Below are 22,871 nucleotides of genomic sequence, written 5' to 3'. Positions count from 1 at the left end.
TCATTAGTATTGTATTGTGTATGCATATATGTTGTATATATACATATATATTTTATTTTATATTTTACTTTGTATACTTTGCAGTCATTGTATTATATTTGTTTGTGTGTGGGTATATATATACATATATGTTTCATTTTATATACATATATATACTTCATTTTGTATTTTATATTTTACTTATATACATCTATATCTTTCATCCCTGTTTTTTATATTTTATTCTCGTGTATTTAGTTTATTAGTGCTGCTAATGTGACGACAAATTTCCCCTTGGGGATTAATAAAGTGTATATCTATCTATCTATCTAAAACCCTAATTCCCCAAAAAGAGCAGTAAGCGCATTTAGCATGTCACGCTCCAGTCTTAGGAGTCTGGACACAATGGGGCGCTGTCCGTTCCCACGACTGGTGTGAATTGAGTTGATGACATAATAACCTCACCGCCACTTATTACCGAGAAAGAAAAAAACAACAACATCCAAGCACTTATCTGCTTGAAAGAAGATTTATTTATTTTTTAAAGTCACCTCTGCTACTTTGGATGCCGCTGTGTCGGCTTCAGAAAGAGAATTGAAACAAATAACCGAAGTCACGCTACGCTTTTGTTACCGCGGCGACGACGGGGCGTGGTCGGGATGAGGTGCGGCACCGTCTGCGTTATTGTCAGACCCGACACACTCACCCACCTGCAGCACAATAACGTCTGGCTTCTTTGAAACGCTCGTTTACACAACTCGACTTCTAAAGGCACGCCCTCCGTCTGCACCGAATTAAATACATGCATCAGTATATTTTGCAAGCGTATCAACAAAAAAAAAGGACAAAGGCGTAAACATCTGCACTTCGTCTCACCTCGATCTCCTCGTAGCTGGCGGGGAACTTCCTCTCCTCGAAGATCATGACATGGTGGCGGATCCACTGGATGATGAGAGTCACCAGCTCGTAGTACTCCTGCCAGCGCAGCTCCAGCTCCTGCAGCCGGCAACGCAGGAACACAAATGGGGGTTAACGGCAGCGACGACAGACAGGCAGACAGGAGGGCGCTTATTCACCCCGCTAAACTCAATTAAAACCAAGTTTGAGTTATGGTGAAGGCGTGAGATCATAGAAGCGTGAACTTATTCCCATGTCGTACTTGTTTACATTGTTTATTTATCTTGTTCATGATAATTCACTTTCCTTTATTATCTGCTTTTGTTTTGCTTTTTATATTGGAAAAAGCAAAAAAATAAACCAACAAACACATAAATACATACATAAACTAGAATGGGCACTCGGTAGAGCGCATACCTTCGCATATCACAAGATTGGGCATTGAATTATGAACATTTTGGCATTAGTTGCATGCCAATTGGATCAAAATTGACCGTGCTATGGTAAAAAGAAGATTTTGACCTTTTCATGATCTTGACCTTGACCTTTGACCCGATCGATCCCAAAATCTAATCAAATGGTCCCCGGATAATAACCAATCATCCCACCAAATTTCATGCGATTCGGTTTAATATTTTTTGTGTTATGCGAGTAACACGCATACAAATAAATAAATAAATAAATACACGGCGATCAAAACATAACCTTCCGCATTTTCAATGCGAAGGTAATAAATAAATAAGAGCCATTGGTTGCTGTAAATGCAGCATAGCATTAGTGCAGTGAGTTTATGAACGACACACAGGTTGACCATTTCCTGTGATACTTCTATTTCTAAAAGCTAGGAAAAAAATGTAAAACTAAAAAGTCACAAGCCCGTTCAGGTTTGAATATTCTGATCAATCGTTCAATCAGATCCAATTAAAGCAAACACCCCGAAGCTCATTTAAAAAACGTTCATTCATTTATCGTTTTTTGTTGTCGTCGCGTGTCGACCAAGAGGCGAGCATCGACTTCTACTCACGTTGCCTCTGGACACCTCCATCCGAGGCATGGCGTCGTACAGGGACGACACGTAGGTGATGATGGACTTCTCGTCGGGGTGCGGCACGTCGACGTCTGTAAGCACATCTCATTGGTTCACGTTTGCAAATGGAACACAAGACGTCCTGCGGCGTCGTCGCCCGACTAGACGGCCTTACCCTCGGGGTCCAGCAGCCGGGTCACCCCCAGGTCGCTCTCTGCCAGCGTGAAGGCCTGTTCCAGGTTCTGCAGGTTGGTCTGCTGGTACACTTTGCTCATGTCGATGAGTCTGGGACTAGGGGGGACACGAAGGGGACAGTTCACCACCAGCTGATACCTGACAGACATCTTCAGAGGGGGTTTAACAGTAGGACTTCATTTTTGGATCTCCCCAAAAAAACTGCCGAGAGCAACGTCTAAAGGTGCGTTCACACCAAAAGCGAAACTATTTTTCGCGTCACCCAAAACGCGTGAGTTTACTCGCTCGACCGTTCGCCGTGTTCTCGCCATGAGCGTCGAGACGCTCCGCGAGGGGCGGGGCTTAACTCTGTGTCTCGTCTCCGTAAAGACCGTTATCATCTCCTTCATCCACCAGAATAACTCACCACTAGTTCTGCTTTATACTTGTTGTGGACGTCACACACACTGACGCCCTCGTGTTTGGGTTCATGACATCACCCGTAGGCTCACTCAGCTCGGTCACTTTCACCGATGAAGTTACTGTTACGTCTGAAAGACTTCCGCCTCCAGCGCTACGAGAGCGGAACTCGAGAGCCGATTGGCCCGAGTTGCGAGATGACCGCCTCAAAGTTGAAATATTTCAACTCGGGGCGAAAATTGCGCCGTCTGAAAACGCACCGCTGTCAACGCGTCGCCCATATCGCGTCGCCCCAAACGCGCCACCCGGGAAAATATCGCGTCTATCGCAACCACACGCGTCTGTACGTTTTCCGCTTTTGGTGTGAACGCACCTTGAGAGCGACCGGCGAGCTTTAAGGCCGCCGGTGAACACGCGCTGTATGAAACTGATGATGGAGGTTTAAATGCCGTTAAAATGAACGTGAATAAATCATTCATGAAGTCTCTTTTTTTTTAAGGTCTTCTGCCAACGGCTGCATCCAACTTTCTGCCAGGCCTGTATGAGCACCTCCATGTTGGTCCTCTGGGTGTTTGCCTCTCCCCGCCAGACGTCAGAGCGTCTACAGCTGGAATGTCATTTACAGGCCGGCGGAATCAGAGCCGACACATTCCATGCAGGCAGAGACGGCAAAACGAGAAAAAAAACGGCGGAATGCATCGCACGACCTCGCATGTGCGTGCTCGACTATTGCAGCGCCTGTGATCGGAATATCCCAAACCAAATCCCCTGCAGTATCGATTCTGATAATTAGTAAGCATATCCAAAATGTGGAAGCAGTAACAGATGGAGCAGGGCTTCATACAGCTCTCTGATGCGCCTTGAGCTCTGCCCACGAGCAGGGGGGTCCCCCGGGGGGCGGGGCTCTCGTCCCTCTCTCCCGTGAAGGGCCCTGGACCCGCATCCCCGGCACAGGTCCCCGCCGCTGAAACGGGCCCCCGAGTCCCAGGAGGATCCCTCCGACGGGATGTCCTCGCACACCATGACCACCCGGTCCTCGACGCTTCTCTTCTCCTTCCTCTTCTTCTTCTTCTCGGACTTCTTCCTCACGCCGAGCATCGTTTCTTCAAAATCCGCCGGACGGCGGCGGCGGCAGCGAGCAGACGAGGTTCTGCTTCCCGTTTCCGGCCCATCGATCCGATGCGTGGCCTCGGGTGTCCGTCGTCGTGTGAAGAGTCCCGTAAATCCTTCTTGAGGTTAGAAAAGGCCACCTGGTGGCGCCGCCGGGTCACAGCTTGTGTTCTTCTCCTCCGCACGACGACCTGATCCGACTGTTGGACCCTTCACACGCCTCCGGGAGAACTCTCTGCGGATGAAGGCCCGTCCTGCACCGGGCTGCCCCCGCACTGTGCCGGCACGCCGAGCAGCGCCACAGGTCTTCTTGTAGCAGCCGCAGATAACGCCCCACAAACACACACAAACACACAGACAAACACACACAGACAAACACACACAGACAGACACACACACACAGACACAGACACCACACCCCTGACCGCTATGAGAGGCGGCACTATACAAAGAGAGAGATTCAAGGTGCACGCTCCAGTGCAAGGAAACTTGTCCCTGCAGGCATCCCTTTCTTTTCAGTGCACAATGGCTCTCATGCGCTCCGTGTTTAGCGTTCCCTCATCTCATAGCTCTCACTTCAAGAGATCCTTTTGTCGAAGCGCCGAAAAAAGGAACACGTACGAAATTGCGTTCACAAATCTTCCTGAGAAAGAAACGAGCGTTGGTTTCCCAGGATGCTCCGGCACGGAGCGGCCCGTAAACCACTAATGCCGCCGTAAAGACGCACAACAACTTCGGGGTGGGAGGAGGAGGGGGGGGGGGCACACACAGACTCTTGAGATTTAACTTTTTGAATACCTCGGTTGGCAAACGATCCAGCGAGCTAATCGTGTGTAATAGAGTCGTTATCATCTGAAGGCGGCGTCGCGTTACTGACGGCCGACGCCTGCCAGTGATACTCAGGGTTCTTACACATTTTGACCAATGGATTTCCAGGACTTTTCCAGGACTTTTCCATGACTTTAAACCAAATTTCCATGACCAAACTAAAATCTCAGTATAAACATGAAAACTGTAGAAAATGTTGCGTATTGAGAGCTATCGCTGGCTTATATTTTGAGCGTCTTTCTTTAAAAAATATATTAATTATTTCAAACTCGGCGTGAATGAACATGTGATTTTAACACATTTCCATGACTTTTCCAAACATTTTAGGATTTAAGTTTTTTCCATGACTTTTCCAGGCCTGGAAATGACCATTTTAAAATTCCATGACTTTTCCAGGTTGACTTTGCCAGTGATACTCCGACCCTGAAGGCCTGAAACACTCACCAAGAGCCAATAATGCAGCTTGTCAGAAAGCAGCCAGTAAAAAAATGGATCAACAGAAGACGCTTTAAAAGGAAGAGGAACGCAAAGACACGGAGGCCTCTGCACACTGTTCATTGACTCTCTATTAAAATAAACAAGATATAAAACATCATTAGACCGTCACGCCATGGTTATCATGGCTGGAATGTAAGAGTGTAATAAAGCGTGACAGAGGTCTCACTCCTGGTCCAATGCACTCGATATATATATTAGATTAAACTCCTGGGTGGTTTATACTTGTTTCTATTTGACATTTAACACTATATATATATATATGTGTGTGTGTCTTTGTGGATCCACACGCCACTACAATGACTCACTCTCATTATACATGTTTATGTTTACATGTTTACATCCACTTTACTTAATTTCCCCCTGTATATTTAGTATTAGTATTTAGTTTTTAGTTTTATATTTATTTTCATTGATACTCTGATGTGCACTGCTGTGATTTTTGAAACGTCCCCACTGTGGGACAAATAAAGGAATATATCATATCATATATCATATCATATCATACAATCCAGCATCTGAGCATCGACGGAGGCGGCCGCTCACTGGTGTTTGTGGATGACGGCGTTGAAGAGCTTGCCGTCCCTCCAGCTGGTGGTGAAGTTGTCGCAGCGGATGCCCTGGTAGCCGTCCGTCATCCTCTGGGACCAGAACAGCAGCTTCTCCTTGGCCGTCATGTCCTCCGACTGGCCGTTGATCTGAATGTCTGAGATCTGAGAGCGAGCGCACACACGTACACGCGTTAGGAAAAGGTGGACGCCGCGTTCGAGAGACATCCGTCGTGAGTGGAAACCATAAAGTGAACGGAATCACCCGGAGTTAATTTTTAGAGAGAATTAGCACCTCAATTATAACCTTTTTTTTTTAATCATCCCTTGGCGTTATGTCTTTCCTGGTTGTTAAATATGATATGCTGCAGCATCCAGATACGTTTTAATTTGAAAAATCATAGTAAAAGTTTACAATTGTGTGTGTGTGTGTGTGTGTGTGTAAATAATACTTTAGAGCTTACATAAAGCTTATTTCCTCAGTAAATTAAATCAATTTGTGAGATTTAACTCTTAATGAGACTGGATTGCCCCCCCACACACATTATGACACATAAAGACTCATTACGTGTCATTATCTTCGGGCGCCCACTGGCACCGTCACCACATCACCGCTCTCCCCCCCGACGTCTCCGTTGTTTCCCGTGCTCTGCGTTATGCAACTCGAACCACAATCTTTTTTTTTTTTGGGACATCGGACACACCCTCCACTCGGGAGTCAGGGTGAGTGTGACTCATGCACTCACACACACACACACACACACATACACACACACACCCTGACGGTGTCTAATTTCTCCACGCTGTCCATAAATCACCCAGAAACATGTTAATAGGGAGCTTGTTAAAAAAGCTTCTGGAAATATGGGAAGACTTTATTCTGTTTTGATTAGAGTGTGTCTTTAGATTCATTTTTGAATAGAGAGAGGGGAATTAGGAGAGCAGAATCCATTCCGATTGGTTCCCAGAGACGGAGGTAGAGAGCGATAATGTAATGAAACACAGCACTGACAGACGAGGAGACCTGGAAGTGGAGGATGATGGTCCATATTAAGCCCAGGGTGAGCTTGGGGTTCCCATCGGCTATGTCATCGTTCCTGATGTTCACCAGCTTGACCTGACGAGACACAACGCAGTGCGGTTATTTTCAGGATCACACACACACACACACACACATAAGAAAGGTGGCAAGTCACAGGGGCAGGTTCAAGGTGACCTCTGGTGCGTCGTACCTGCCGGTGTCGGAGGAAGTCCAGCGCTATCTGTACATTCTGCAGTTTGTGGAACCGCATGCGTCCCTTCTCTCTGGGCTGAAGAGGAGGAGATGAAGAGGAGGAGATGAAGAGGAGTGTGGTTACACAACGGACACGTGATCCTTTTGGGTGGAATCGTGGTGAAGGAGAGTGATAAGCATTCAAATAGAAACACGGAAAAGGGAAAGGGAAGGAAAACCGAAAAAGTGTATGGAAATACATTTAAAGAAGAAAGAATAAATGTCGTCATAATAATCGGTGAATCTGGGATATTTGTTCTCCGATTTTGAAGTGAGTAATTCTTTAGATTTTCGTCCTATTGGAATCAAATATGCTGGAAATAACAACATGTTTAGAATATTAAATACAGTGTTTTTTTTAAATATTATTTAATATCTACCAACAGGTAGAGTTGGTCCTTTGAATTAAAAAAGTAAATCAGGAAAGTAATGCTGAAAAAACTTATAAAAAGTCCCTCAAACAAATACAGACGCATTAAAATACTGGCACGTTAATTAAAGCAGATGCCAGCAGCGCTTCATGATCACTGAATACCTTAAAGTTAAAGTCCAGCAGCCAAATGCTCAAAGCAAGCGATGAATGAAAGAAAGGAAACGGTGGAGGTGTGGACAGCATGCACAGCCGGTCATGGTCGTCAAAAATAAACACAAATAAAAACACAGGATGTCTCTCCGGGAAGTGATCGACCCACTCACCCACCCGGCGCTCCGGGCCACGTCCCTCTCCCTCGGCTAGCGGTGCGAAAAGAGAGGAGGCCAGACGGCGAAGAGCGGCACACACAGACACAGGTTACAGGAGGAGGAGGAAGAGGAGGAGGAGGAGGAGAACAGTGCATCAAATAGAAGTATAGTACACACACACACATACGCACACCAGCCAAAGTGGGGTTAATGTGTCAAGGCTATGGAGGCGTTCAGACGATGAGCTGGAGGAGGGAGCGGTGAGCGGCGGCGGCGGCGGAGCCGGCGAGTCGGCCCGAGGACTCGGGTTAGCGACGACACAGAAAGGTCAGAGGGCGCAGGAGAGGTCACGCGTGGAGACAAAGGAAGGAGAGTTCAATAAGCCAGAGGACGAGTCTTTGTTGAGCAACGCTCAGGCTCAGGTTCTGACGGCGTGGCCACGGGGGGGCTGAGCCTGATGTCTCAAGGCTCCTCGGGTCGTTAGTCTGGATTAAGACATGGCGGGCAATACTCACCAGCGTGTCCCCGGAGAGGACCTCCAACAGCGAGATGAGGTTGTGTCCATCTCGGAGGTCTTCGTACAGGTCGGTCACGTGATGCTGCGACTGGCGGGAAGAAGAGGGGGAAGAGAGCGTCACGAGGAGGCGTCAACAACACCAGCAAACAGGCACCGTGTCGCATTCAGGGACATTCAGGGACGTTCAGGGTCAGCTCTACGGGACTAACAGCTGGTACATTTGTTTCTGTGACTGAAGCGGAAAAACACTGAATCAGCACTTCATTTGATTTAGATCGTCCGTCATCAAATCACAATGCTGGTTGCAAATGGTTGTTGTTGATGGACTCCGAGGCCTTTTACCTGAATTGAAGGCACCAACATGCGCTGAAGTTCAGCTTTAATTATAAATTTTTTTTTTTTTAAACGTGTAAAGTCAGAGCGCTGTCTCCACCGGGACAATTCGACAGGAATGCGTTGCCGTGAGCAGCCTGACTCCGACTCCAAATGTCAGCTGTCTTCCCCGAAAAGTGATATATGGGGCAGCATAAGAGCCAGAACAGTGGGGTGAAACAATAAATACAATAAAATGAAATAAAACATAAAAAGGTCTGATAGACATTGTGTCAGAAGTCCCTGGTTGTAAAAGTGAGGTGTGGTGTACTTGCAACCCGACACCGAGGGATGATGCTGGGGGGGGATATAAAATATACTAATGAGGTCTCCATGCAAGGTCGTCCCCGTCACCAGACGCATTTAGCACCTACCTCTGCCCTCCGATGCTGGGTGGAGAGGGATGGAAGATGGAGGCATGGGAACAGATGGATGAGCAATGGAGGAAGAGAGAGAGAGGGAGAGGGAGGGGGATGGGAGAGAGGGAGAGAGAGAGAGAGAGGGAGAAAAGCAGAAATAAATAGACAATAAAAAGAGGAGCGATGATTTGGATGATGATGCATACGAGACGGACGGATGAAACACAGAGTATAGTGTTAAGCTTCATCCGTCACCCTGTGGGTGGAGGAGGAGGAGGAGGAGGAGGAGGAGGCCTCGGCCCTCGAATGGAATGAACTCGCGTCTCCGTTGCAAGTTACAGCAGTGGCTCGTTTTAACGCTGGCAAGAGTTTCACCACTGTTCTCCCAAAGAAAGAAAAAACCTTCGCTGTGCTCCTCCCTTCTGGCGGAGCCCAGGTGAACCGAGTGTGAAGGTGAAGGCGGCCGCCACCAGGGGTCGCTGTCCACACATTTAAAGCATTGTTTGGCCAACATGCTGCGGTAAAGTACGTAAAATATAATACTGTGAACATCTTAAATGAAACATTACTGTTAAATTATTCGCTTCGAGTTATAGAGATTGAGTTGGGCATTATCTGACCGTGTGTGTTTGTATCTAGTGTGTATTCAAGAGCTGTCGGCGCCTCTCAATTGGTGCAGACGACAGGTTGGTGTTGTGGCCCTCTCAAGATGGAAATAAAAAATAAAAAGCCGCTCTGTGAACTTGTCACGTGATTATCGTCGGTGCTGGTGGCAGACGGCAGCTCATCCTGGCCCCTCCACACGGACACGGGCGGGTTCAGCGTCATGTTTTTACGACACGCGTCCTCTAAACTCACCATTTCAATAATAAAGGGAGCTGCAACAAGTTTTTTTTTCTTTTCTTTTTTCTTCTTCTTTGAGATCACGCTGGAGGCAGATTCCTGCTCTGCAGCTGGTGTGACGTTCCACAGGATTAAAAGATTTAGAAACCACTCAGTGGTCCTTCATGTCACGGGCTCCTGTTTGTTTGTTTGTGTGTGTGTGTGTGTGTGTGTGATTGATTGCCTGGGCGTGGCCTTCCTTTCCCCCCCTCCTAATGCCAATACACATGTTACCCATTCCCCCATCAAGCCCCACAGCACATCTACCTCAGTTCACCCTCAACTCCTCTCCAGATGCTCAGTTCACATTCCCAGAACGACTTCTAGAGCCAATTGGATTATTTTTGTTGGTGTATTCTTGTCTGTAAACTCTCTGCTTCCAAGAAACTCACCTGGAGAACTACCTAGCTAACCCAACCCGCAGATGACGCCCCCACGGATCCCACACCTCTCCCATCTCTGGTCTTGAGATGAATATAATATAAATATATATGAAATGAATATATGAATGTAATGGCGTCTTCCTCCTGCTCCGTGTCCTTGCTTTTGGGTCCAGGCCCGCAGCACCATGACACTCCACTGCTTTCCATGGCTGCACCTCCCTCCAGTCTGCCCTTGTCACTAAGCCATTAAGCTGAAGGTGAAGTCTTTATTCACAGAAAGTTCCAGTCCCTGAATGTAATCGGAGACGATGATGCTTTTCTCGTTATCCGTCGCTCTTCTTAAATCAAAAGTTTAAAAAAATTCCTTCGAAAATATTGTCGCGCAATCCTTCGACTTTTTGAGAACAAAATCAACCTCGTGCTTACGCGGTATATTGGTATTGATGTGAATGCATGGAACGCATGAGGTAGCGTGTGCAGCGCATGTGCTACCGTTGGCCCTGACCGCCGTGGGCTCCGGGTCCAGACCAGCATGAGGCGCTAAGCGAGTCCAAATGTCGGTTCCTCAGGAGGAACGGCAGAACGTGGTATAGCGGAACGTTGCGCTGCACATTCATGGAAAGGAAAACACTCTTTGTGCTTCCCCCCCCCCCCCGCTTCTATTTCCGTAATATAAATAAACAAATAAAACAACGGCCCCGAGGTCTGTGTAACCTGAATGTAAAAATAATGTGGAAGCACTTAATGGCGTGATAGCGTGGCTGCCAATGGGAGTTTTCTCGAAAGAAAAAGTGGCACAGGCGAGGATATTTTTACGGCTCTGCGTGAGGGGGGGGCGAGGGGGTAGTATTATGTTAAGGGAGCTAATTTGTTCCACTCGTATTGAGGAACTCCAGAGTGATGAGTTCGGGGCCCCGTCCTGACCCGTGTACACTGGCCCTTTAAGGTCGTAGTGCGAGAGCAGAGCGCGAGCGTGGGCGCCCGCCGACGGACGGCTTACGCGGCCTCTCCCGGGCTGATGATGGACAGGACCTCCGGCCCGCCGCCCACAACCGCGGCGCAACGTTAAAGACAAAGTGTGAGAGAACGACTGCCAAGCTAATGGCGGTAGTGGGGGGGGGGTAATTTCCACGCCGTCCGTTCCAATCCATGGGTAACGATCACGATAACCATTGCCAAATAAATTCCCAACACATCAGGGGATTTCATATGGTCGTGAAGTGAATGTTGGTCTGCTTTTATACTGAAAGTGAAATGACGTCGTAACACCGTTAGCCGTAATTAAAGAGCACGGCTGCGCACAGTTGCGAGGTTCGGAGAAACTTTTCGGTTTAACTTTGGTGGCCATTTCCTTTGCAAGATTGTACCTGACAACCAACATGGGCCGTGACGTCGTAGAGCAGGGGTGTCAAACTCACCGTGGGCCTAATCAGCATCATGGCTGCCATCTTAAAGGGCCGGAAACACTTTATAAACTCCTCGAACATAGTATTAAAATACTCTTTTTGCAGAGTATTGTAGAAAGAGAGATTGTAGAAATATTGGACACAAGAAAATGTCTCTAATATTACAACATAAATCCATTTAATCCTAAACCTTCAAAATAAAAGCACGGAATATTTTTCTTCAATTTCTTTAAGAAAAGGTGATCACGTGTCTTTAAAGCCGCCAGGGGCCACATGAAACGATGCGGCGGGCCTCGTGTTTGACACCTGTGTCGTGGAGAGAGCTCTAGCGTGCCTCGAGGGTCAGCGATGAGAACCGGCGAGAGTCCTTACCTTGATCAGGTGCTTGTTGACCCATTTCGTGAAGGTCTTCTTCTGGACTCGATCTCGTTCATCTGCAAAACAGAGACGCCACGGCGTTAGTCGTCATGTGGAAAAGCAATAAAAGGGACTCTTTGTGAATGTATAGCCTCAAACGCGTGCTGTAGCTTTGTGATGATGGATGTCATGTACAGCATATAGTTGGCATTAAAGCAGCAAAAGAGGGAGGAAATCCCCCCCCAAAAATACCCGACTGGTTGGATATTCTGCCTCGACAAACGTCTTCATCACCAGGTGAACAATATCTTCTCATACCGCGTCATATTGGCGTCATTGTTGGCTCTCTATTGTCTGGGAGACGTATTTGCGGGGGGTCACAATTGTCACTATGACAAACGCCGCCGGCTGTGCACTCACAAACATTCATGAACGGACGTGTCAAGTTGGCGTTGCGTGATCACGCCGTGGCGTGGCCTCGGCTATCAGGGAGTGCGATTCTCCAACAAGAAACAACAAGATCTCGGCAACGGAGCACACACACACGCCCACGAAGACGACCGAACCTGCATCCACCCAATTCCTCGGGAAGTTCACAAAAAAGTGCCAATCGGAATTTCAGCCGTGTATTTTCTCTGACCCCCCCCCCCCCACACCTTCACTGACTCACACAGCCAATAATGTGCCACCCTCATTAAGCCGTGTGAACTGCGGACTCTTATCAGTGGAGAGAGATCTGAGGAGTCAGCCGTGCGGCGACACGCCCAGCGCAGGGAGGCGAAGGGCTGTGATTCAACCTTGTAAAAATGAACGCCCTCGGGCTGCGTTTTCTTTCTCGGGACGCCGTTCAGCGTGACTTCCGCAAGTGTGTTATGGAACTGCGTTTCCAGGGCAACCGTGGGTTGACACCGCAGACCTTTAAACGCCTCGTTTATCACTCGAATCATAAACTATGTGACCTCCGAGCTTTCTACTTCCTGAGCGGCGATCGGTGAGACACTCGCGGGCAAAGCAGTCTTCCCTTAGGAGTTGCACCTTTTGACCTTTGACCTGACGGGTCTCTGCTTTCTGTTGACGTCACGTTACACCGAGACCTGGTTCTAACTACTCTTTGTGAGGGGTAAGTGAGCGGATAGGGGCCGGGCGAGCGTCACGGATCGAGTGTCGACCAGACACAAGCGAGGTGAAGTGAGGTGTGGAGACGACGGCCCAGAACAGCGGAAGGGAGGTCAACGGCAGCTTTTTTACACTCGGCCGCGCAGATTGAGATTTCACACGTCAAACACAAACGTACGAAGCACAATCGAATGTTATCGATGGAATCTTAATCAGATTAGCTCCACCTTGGGCCAACACTGTAATAACAATGCAGGTAACCACGATAGAACACAAGTCCATTTGACCTGTGTGAGGAGTCCTTTACATTCAGGGGAAATCACTTATTTACCACTTTTAATTGAAACAAAGTATTTTTTTATTGTTTAATTCCTACTTCTTACTTTTTTTTAAACCACCACTGCTCAGAATTTGTGTATTCCACGACATGGTTTAACATTCTTTTTGGAGGGGGGCGGGGGGTGGACGAAAAAAAAAAAAAGGGGAACTAATTTAAGACGCCATTCATCTTGTCTCCGGCACAAGTTAAGACTCATTACCCCCCAAAACACGAGGATGCTTCACACCACAACGTGAACGGGCTTCAGCTAAAGCTGCTGATGCCCGAGAGAAGAGGAGTCACGGCCTAACCACCACACAATACATTTAATGACGTTTCATGTCATTTAGCTGACACTTTTATAAAAAATGACTTCAGATAAGTAAGATAAACTCAGAGCAACAAGAATCAAGAAAGTAACGTTTTTTCAAGGAAGCCAAAATCCAAAAATGCTAATCTGTTTTTATATACCTGCGTGTCGACCATTTTCACTACTTTGACATTCAAAGTTGCCGTGACAACACTGAACCCCGACCCCAGAGTCCCCAAACGTCCAACACACAGCATCACATGAACTCTTAAAGCCCTGCAGCCCCCCTTTCACCTCTTCACGGAAGAAAAAAAACCAACACACTTCTTGCACAGCGGCATCTCACACACACACACACACACACAGGAAGAGATACGTCGAGACCCCCATCCACTGCCACCGTACTGGTACCTTTCCTGCCGTCCATGGCCTTCAGCATCCCCCGGTTATAGCCATCGTCAGAAGAGAGCACCCTCTCCCTGCTCGCGCTGTCAGAGGACACATTCCTGTACCTCTGCTGCTGAGAGTTCATCGTCCCGGTTTGTCAATCTGAACAATATTCCTAACGATTCAAAAATATCCTCGGCGTCTTTTTTGAACTCCAGTATTATCTCGCGTCTCTCTGTCCCTGTGGCCGGCGGGTTGGTCCAGAGTCCACAGTCCTGTGGCCACAACCTAATCAGCACTTCACTCAGTCTTGCCTCTCAAAACTCCTCTCCTCCCTCATTGCGTTTGACTCTGCCCCCTCTTTTCTCTTTTTTTTCTCTCTCTCCCTCCTCCTCCTCCTTTCTTTTTTCCCCTCTCACTCTCACTCTATCTCTTTCATAGCATATGGTGCCTGTGGGCTATGATGTCTGGACCTGTCCTTGTGTGCGATGAGCGAGTGTTTATTCAGTGTGTGTGTGTGTGTGTGGGGGGAGGTGTGTGTGTGTGGAGGACACGGTGGGCAGGGCTCTAGACACACCCCTTCCTCTTGCCTCGCTGAAGACGAGGTGTGGTAACCGAGCTGCGTGGACAACTAATCACTTCATTTGCGCAACAAACACACACACACACACTCACGCACACAAACACACACACACACCACACACCCTGTGTCTCAAGGCGTAATAAAAGAATTCATAAGAGTATGTGCAAATTGCTTTTTTCAGAATTCATATCGCACTAAATAGGGCATTAATGAACGATATAAAATCGATTGCCAGAAGTAACAAAGACATAAACCAAGGAGTCGTAAATTAATACGCACGTCCTCGCGGTTATTCGTATTATGCACGGCAGTCCTGTGACGAGGGAAACGAAAATAAAATAGACAAAAAGAAGAAGTGAAGAGGAGCGATGGGGGATGAGCTAGTTCTGGGAAGGGCTGGTCCGGATTCCAGACGGTGATGAATGACCACACCCAGAACATCACCGATCTACAGAGAAACACAGCAGCTGAGTGTTTGAGCACGCTGATGAATGTGCATCAAGACACACACACACACACACACACACACACACACAGGGCAAAGCATCTGTGTGGAAGTCGTCCTTGGAAAGCATTTCTCACATTTCTCACATCTCCATAAGATAAGATGTCTCGCCCTTTAAATGAAGCTTAACTACACGTTTCCTGCTGTGTGGCTAATCGTCACTAATTGGGGCGCGTCAGCCGCGTGAGCAGGAAGTGCAGGCAGGCCGTGGTTAGAACGAAAGTATTTTAAGATCATTATTCTGGGAGTTGGGAACAGCCATTCGAAGCATTTTTCTAATATTAATACAAAGATATTTTCCATAATCGATTAATCTGCAGGAAAAAAAAGACAACACCTTTTAACCTTTTGAAGCTGCATTTGTTGGCAGAACCCAACCATCACACAACCTTTCTGTCTCTCTATCCTTTTATTTTAAGTTTTTACAAGTTACACACTACCTCACCACAAAAAACAACAACAAATAAATTCAAATTACATCACGGCAGAACAACCATCCGACGACCTTTCTGTTTATTTCTCCATAACTATAATGCTCAATGCAACAGAAAATAAAAAAAAGAATGGTGTTATCGTCAAAATGTCTCATTTAAAAACGTTCTTCCTTGCTTTTAAGTGGCACACAGTTCCCGTGTGCATTCTGAGTTCGGGGTGTGGTTCCCTAATCGTCCCCTTGTGCTGACAGCTGAGCTCCAGGGCAACGGGCGTGTCCCCCGGCACTAATAATGCTATATCCCATGACTGACATCACCTCACCAGGCAACCCGAAAGCACCTTTTCTTTTCCCGAACGCGACCTGTCGGAGCACGAAGGCGCCTCCTCGCGTCCGCGTGGGTGTGCCAGTCATTCAGCGCCACGTTAGCAGATTTTCGGAGAGACACGCCTTCGTAGCTCCGTACGATGTCTCGGCAGGCCGAGGAATGAAGGAGCGGTATGCAGGCAATTAACCCGGACGCGCAATTCATCGGGCGAACTTTCATTTAGCCTCAAACTGTACACGCTGCGATTCGAAATCCAAAGAGGTTGAATCGGATCAGGCTTTGAGGGATGAGGTGGATGAAGCTCTTCTTCAGTAGCGACGTAGAGGGCAGGACGGGTTATCTGAGACGCAGGAGCAACAGAATAGACGGGAGCCGAGAACGCGGTGGCCGTGAAACACGAACCGACACGAGCTCCAGCTTTTCTAAACCTCGCGGGAAACACGAGCGAAGGGGGGAAAGAAGTGTGGAACATCTTACTCATGAGGTGTTTCCACCGTAAAGGAGGCATATCATTAAAGCTCTCACCATGCTTTTTACAGCGCCGCCTCCATACGGCCTCATCAAAACCAGATGGAACCCCTATGGGCTTTTTTTTGTTGCTTTTGCTTTTTTAAGACGAGCTGAGTGCAAGTAAGAGAATAACGTATTTTCTTTCTCAATGACGAGTTTGAGGTTTGATGGAAGTGACGGTGAAGTTGGGTTTCCCTCTTCCCACACTGTCTATTCATAGACGCTCGCCGGGTCCGACGGTCGGCTAAATGTGGACGGTAATGTTTTTAGAAGTGTAACTTAGCGAGCTCTATTCCATTTCATTTCAGTTTATGTTGTATAGACCCTATGTCACACATTGCATATTTGCCTCAGGGGGCTTTACAATCTGTACGCATAAGACATCCCTGACCTTTGACCTCACATCGGATCAGAAAAAACTCCAAGGAAATAGAAGAAGAAAAAAGAAGTGAAGAACCCTTCAGGAGAGCAACGGAGGAGGATCCCTCTTCAGGATGGACAGAAGAATAGATGTCATGTGACCAGAATGAAGCATTACAGACTTAAACAAACTCTACAGATCAAAGAGTCCACTATGATTTGTTTGTTCGCCGCGCGGGAGGCTAGCGGTGGAAATGACAGTCGCTCGACCCCGTTGGGGATCTTCAGTCGCCGTCATCAGGTCAAAGACGTCTACCCTCTGCTACTTTGGTTCAACACCCGCAGAACGCCTCTACTTTGTGTGGACGAGCTCACGCTGAGCTCTTCATTGGGCACGTTAGCTCGGAGACGTTAGCATGTAGCTCAGAGCGCCGCGGTGCATGAACTGAGCCTCTGAGGAGAGCCGCCGGCTCTCGTTACCAAACGGGGTAATGTATCGACGGTTTGGTTTAATTACCATAAACAAATCACGGGTTGGTTCTATCCAAAGCCACAGCTCCCCACAGACACGTTCCCTCAAGAATAATTGAAACAGACTCGTCACAGACATGATTGACTTTAACCAGAGAGTTATGGAGAAGTTTGCCAACTTTAAAGAGAGGAGGCTACTTTTCTTTACTAGTAGTGGGGCCTACTCTGTCAAACACCCAATGTAACATGGGATCTCTTTCTGAGTCTATTCTGCTCTCATGTGAGGGTGAAACTCTTTTATTTTGTGAACCTCTGAAACCCAACCCAATGTTCCTTAAAGCTGCTCTGAACCTCTCATGCCCAAAGTTACAGTGTGCTGATCGTTGTTATTGGACCGTGTTGAGCACGCTGTGTTCTTGAAATAAAGCTTTGTTTTTTACAATATTCTACTCAAAACCTCTTTTCTTCTCATTGCTGAGTCCATTTTAAATGTGCCGCCAATTTTTGTTTTTGTGTTGTGATCCTGGGTAAAATTAACCGAACTCTAAAGTCACTTTATTTAACTATCCTTTATCATCCATCTGTTTTAATCAAACTACATGAAAGACCCTGCGTTGCTTGTTAAAGTGCGTTGTGCCTCTGATACTGACCCACACAGCTCAGCTGACCCTGAACAACCTGTGTTTGAGCACCGGGGACTCGATTCCCAAACCGAGAACATTACAGGACAAAATCATTCAACGAGGATATCATTATGACTTTTAAGAGACATTCTAAGGGAGCTGAGGGGGGCAGGACGACAGCTTTGAGTGGAGAACAGATTTGCTTTTTATTGGTTCTCTCCCTCCCTTCAGTCTCACCCGTCAATCCAGGTGAAAGTGTGAGTATTCACTGCGATATCGGACCACCACACCCCGCAGGGAACGGAATGTTAATAAAACTAGGAGCAGCCCAAACACACCCTGGTTTATCACCTCGGTTGTTTTGTCGGAGGAGGAGGAGGAGGAGGAGGAGGCTGCCACCTGAATCACAATGCACGCGGATCAGATTTCTGCTTTCAATACAAAGCCAGCTGAGCAACAACAGATCCTCCTCGACGCGATTGTCCTTTTAGAAGTAAAGATCAGGAGCAGTATTTGTCGTCCACGCTGCGGTGAATTTAAAACGTTGGTAAAGCCCTTCTTTAAAAAATGTGCAGGAATTATTTGATTATATTGAAAACCAATTCAATTCAATTCAATTCAGTTTATTTGTATAGCCCAATTTCACAAATTACAAATTTGTCTCGGAGTGCTTTACAATCTGTACACATAGACATCCCTGCCCCAAAACCTCACATCGGACCAGGAAAAACTCCCAAATAACCCTTCAGGGGGAAAAAAAGGGAAGAAACCTGGAGGAGAGCAACAGAGGAGGATCCTCTCCTAGGATGGACAGATGCAATAGATGTAATGTGTACAGAAGGACAGATTTAGAGTTAAATACATTCAATGAATATGACAGAGTGTAATAATAGTTCATAGTATGCATATTCCACGATGGAGACTCCACGATCCATCAGGCAGATGGCGGTGGGGAGGAGGAGGGCGAGTCTCAACAGGACAGTGGCGTAGTCATGAGCAGGAATTCCACCACCCAGACGATCCATCAGGCAGATAGGATCTATGCCGTCTCATAGGGTCCGATGACCCCATGAGACGTAAAGTCAAGGACTTCCGGGAGAAAGCAGAGTTAGTAACGTGTGATTGAGAGATGAAAATTCATCCTTAAGGAGAGAAAAAAGAGGAGATAGGTACTCAGTGCATCCTAAAACGTCCCCCGGCAGCTATAAGCCTATAGCAGCATATCAAGGGGCTGGACCAGGGCAAACCTGATTCAGCCCTAACTATAAGCTCTGTCAAAGAGGAAGGTCTTAAGTCTACTCTTAAACGAGGTGACTGTGTCTGCCTCCCGGACAAAGCCTCTGTCAAAAAGTGACGAGACACTACATAAACTAGTGTTTAATACATCGGGTAAAATGCATTTCTCATCCCGTTCTGTACTTGGATGCGTGTCATAACTAGGGTCATGATGTCATAACTAGGGTCATGGTGTCTTAACTAGGGTTATGATGTCATAACTAGGGTCATGGTGTCTTAACTAGGGTCATGATGTCATAACTAGGGTCATGATGTCATAACTGGGGTCATGGTGTCTTAACTAGGGTCATGATGTCATAACTGGGGTCATGGTGTCTTAACTAGGGTCATGATGTCATAACTAGGGTCATGGTGTCTTAACTAGGGTCATGATGTCTTAACTAGAGTCATGATGTCATAACTGGGGTCATGGTGTCTTAACTAGGGTCATGATGTCATAACTAGGGTCATGATATCTAAACTAGGGCCATGATGTCATAACTGGGGTCATGGTGTCTTAACTAGGGTCATGATGTCATAACTAGGGTCATGATGTCATAACTAGGGTCATGGTGTCTTAACTAGGGTCATGATGTCATAACTAGGGTCATGATGTCATAACTAGGGTCATGATGTCATAACTGGGGTCATGGTGTCTTAACTAGGGTCATGGTGTCTTAACTAGGGTCATGATGTCTTAACTAGGGTCATGATGTCTTAACTAGGGTCATGGTGTCTTAACTAGGGTCATGGTGTCTTAACTAGGGTCATGATGTCATAACTAGGGTCATGATGTCATAACTAGGGTCATGATGTCATAACTGGGGTCATGGTGTCTTAACTAGGGTCATGGTGTCTTAACTAGGGTCATGATGTCTTAACTAGAGTCATGATGTCATAACTGGGGTCATGGTGTCTTAACTAGGGTCATGATGTCTTAACTAGGGTCATGATGTCATAACTAGGGTCATGATGTCATAACTGGGGTCATAATGCAATGTTCAGTTATTATCCATAAGGATCTACCCGCCTGTCAGCAGGCTCAAGATAATGTGGTCAGAGTTCGATCTACGAGCTAAGAAACTGCAAACTCAGCGAAAGTTGGACCGAACGGGCCGAGGCTCAAAAATAGCTCAGCGCTGACCTTTGGAGGCCGCTGACGTCTTTGTAGGCCGCTGACCTTTGGAGGCCTCTGTGGAAAGACCGACGTCTCGGGATGGTGTCAGTGGGTAATGTTAAAGTTGCAGCTGCAGTGGCTCAGAGGGAAACCTCTACAGCTGCACGTGTCTCCCTCTGCCGGCGAGAGCGGCAAAGTTCAGGCGCTGTCACTTGGCTGAAAATTCAGGGGTCAAATAATAAACACGTGGGAAAAGGGCCACTTATTATTCTTTAAGCCAAAATAAGTCAAGAGGAAATGAAAAATTGCATTATGTTTCTTTAAAAAAAATGTTTTGCAATATTTGTTTGAGAGCAGTTTACAAAATAAAGGGCCTAAATGTAAATAAACACATATTTAGAGCGGAGTTGGTGGTGTTGTGATTCAAGGAGGCATTTTCAGAGGTGATACATGCACATGAAATAGCCGTGACTCTCGGTTTGAATATGGTTATGACCACCAACTTCACTCCATTGGGAAATATTCCACCTCAATAAAAACACTAAATATACATGCCATCTTTGTCCTGTTTGCATACCGCGGTCAGCGCCCTTCTTCTCCTATAATAAACCCAAAACCTAAGGATAACCACCTCACTTTCATAAATATCAAAGCACCGCCCAATAGAAGCTGTAATAACGTAACATCTGGCCCTTTTAGTTGTAAAATGACAATTAAACGATTCACAAAATAGTTTATTTTCTTATCTGTAAATCGACTGAATCAATGAATCAATAAAAGTGAATCCATACATCTTTGATGAAGTGCATTATGTTTGTTCTCTTATGTAAAAGAAAGAGAAATTACTAAAAGTGCACAGAAAGAAACTCAATTTCATGTATAACTGTTCAAAGAAAATCTGAATGCTGAATATTTAAAGTTACCCTTTTCTCATGTGTGGGATGAATCCATCGTTATGCCGTATTTCCATATGACATTTTACAGTTGCAGATGTGGGGGAGAAAAGAGGGAACTTGAGCCAGTTTCCAAGACAACAGCTATAAACACACAGAGCTGTGACTGACTGTGACTCAGAGATGTATTTTTAGACCCGGGAGTTTCCCGTAACCGACCGATTTGACCTGGAAAGGGAAACACCATCGCTCTCCCACTGGCACGAGGCAATACATCGTTCTTGCCACTAGATGGTGCCAGAGCACAACAACAACACCACGTTCTTCCCCAGTAGATTCTGCAACGATGAAGCTATGAACTAAGAGGAACACATTTTGTACTCTTATCAATTACAACAACAAAAATTCAGAAATAAAATAAATAGGAACTTTTAACCAATAGCCAAACAACCATTTGCTTTCAGATGGACTTTCTGATTCAAAAAGTAATACATTACTCACACACTGATGTCCTGGCACGCTCCATAATACAATTCTGAAATATACTCTACCGTTCAAAAGTTTGGGGTCACATAGAAATGTCTTTATTTTTCAAAGAAAAGCACTGTTTTTTCAATAAAGATAACATGAATCAAAAATACACACAATACATTGTTAATGTGGTAAATGACTATTCTAGGTGGAAACGTCTGGTTTCTAATGAAATATCGCCAAAGGTGTATAAAGGCCCATTTCCATCAACTATCACTCCAGTGTTCTAATGGTACATTGTGTTTGCTAATCGCCTTAGAAGACTAATATCTGATTAGAAAACCCTTGTGCAATTATGTTAGCACAGCTGAAAACAGTTATGCTGGTGATATAAGCTATACAACTTGCCTTCCTTTGAGCTTGAAGTTTGAAGAACAAAATTAATACTTCAAATATTAATCATTATTTCTAACCTTGTCAATGTCTTGACTATATTTTCTATAACATTTTCAATTCATTTGATAAATAAAAGTGAGTTTTCATGGAAGACACGAAATTGTCTGGATGACCCCAAACTTTTGAACGGTAGTGTAGATGGAATAAACATAGTGTTCATATTATCACCATAAGTCATAGTTTGCAGTTATGCAGCAGATGCAGACACATAACATGTTTTAGATAAAAGCTGTCGCCATCCTGCCTGGTAGGAATGTGCTTTTTATCTTGGTAATAAAGATAATGCTGACCACAACGACTTCTTCATATCTATTGCAGTTACTCATGAACACCGAGACATGAGCCAACAAAATGGCTGCATTTCATTGGCACCACACACACAATTTGTTATCTTCAGACGTGTTACCACACCTCCCAGAGGCGGCTGTGAAAAGGTATGCCGGCCGCCCCGCACCCCACCCCAACACAGGTGTGCCAAAGTGACACCTGTGTTATGATTACATTGTGGGATATGCAGCTTAAATGTACCTGGGGATATATTGCAGCAGCCGGAGGGCAAATCACTCAGCACTTCATTTTATGTGTATTTGAAGAAGAGGTTGCTCTCCATATTTCTGTTTATGTATGTGTGTGGGTGTGGGTGTGTGTGTGTGTGTGTACAAAAGTATATTTGATGGCCTTTCTCCTTTTAAATAGCGATTAGCTCTTTTTTCTTTTTTTAAATGTACCATTAACAAAGAAAAGGAAAGAGAATAGAAATGTCACTTATATGTTTGATTTGACGTATATCCATTATTTTTGATTTATTTTTCATATCTCAGACATTGTGTTGTGTCCACAATGGAAACATGAGAAAGAAGAAGAGCCCTCAGTCAGTGTTGAGTCTGAAAACACCGGCGGTGATGATGGACGATGTTCTCTGAATCTAAACGTCCATGTTTTTAATCTTCTTATCTTACTCAGCTGCTCTTGTTGGCTCGTTGTCGAGCACGGAACCGATTATTAC

At 46.0% G+C, this 22,871-nt stretch overlaps 1 protein-coding gene across 12 annotated transcripts in view; it reads right to left on the bottom strand.

Annotated features, from left to right (window-relative positions):
* plecb (plectin b) overlaps window positions 1-22,871 on the bottom strand; it is a 148,516-nt gene that overhangs the window by 34,068 nt on the left and 91,577 nt on the right. For 3 of the 12 annotated variants that reach the window (XM_056444446.1, XM_056444454.1, XM_056444456.1), the window contains exons 2-10: window positions 11,724-11,785; window positions 8,696-8,710; window positions 7,948-8,037; window positions 6,711-6,788; window positions 6,491-6,595; window positions 5,477-5,643; window positions 2,079-2,194; window positions 1,901-1,995; window positions 856-975 (exon numbers count right to left, since the gene is read on the bottom strand). In XM_056444446.1, coding sequence (XP_056300421.1) covers window positions 856-975; window positions 1,901-1,995; window positions 2,079-2,194; window positions 5,477-5,643; window positions 6,491-6,595; window positions 6,711-6,788; window positions 7,948-8,037; window positions 8,696-8,710; window positions 11,724-11,785 — 848 coding nt within the window. Of the gene's footprint in view, window positions 1-855; window positions 976-1,900; window positions 1,996-2,078; window positions 2,195-5,476; window positions 5,644-6,490; window positions 6,596-6,710; window positions 6,789-7,947; window positions 8,038-8,695; window positions 8,711-11,723; window positions 11,786-13,864; window positions 14,126-22,871 lie in introns of those variants that run through there. The other 9 variants (XM_056444449.1, XM_056444450.1, XM_056444458.1 and 6 more) reach the window with 5 other exon arrangements.

This window comes from Pseudoliparis swirei, chromosome 22, assembly GCF_029220125.1.
Source record: "Pseudoliparis swirei isolate HS2019 ecotype Mariana Trench chromosome 22, NWPU_hadal_v1, whole genome shotgun sequence".
Taxonomy (NCBI): Eukaryota; Metazoa; Chordata; class Actinopteri; order Perciformes; family Liparidae; genus Pseudoliparis; species Pseudoliparis swirei.
Note: the sequence above shows the minus strand (reverse complement) of the source record. Positions and strands in the feature narration are given on the sequence as shown.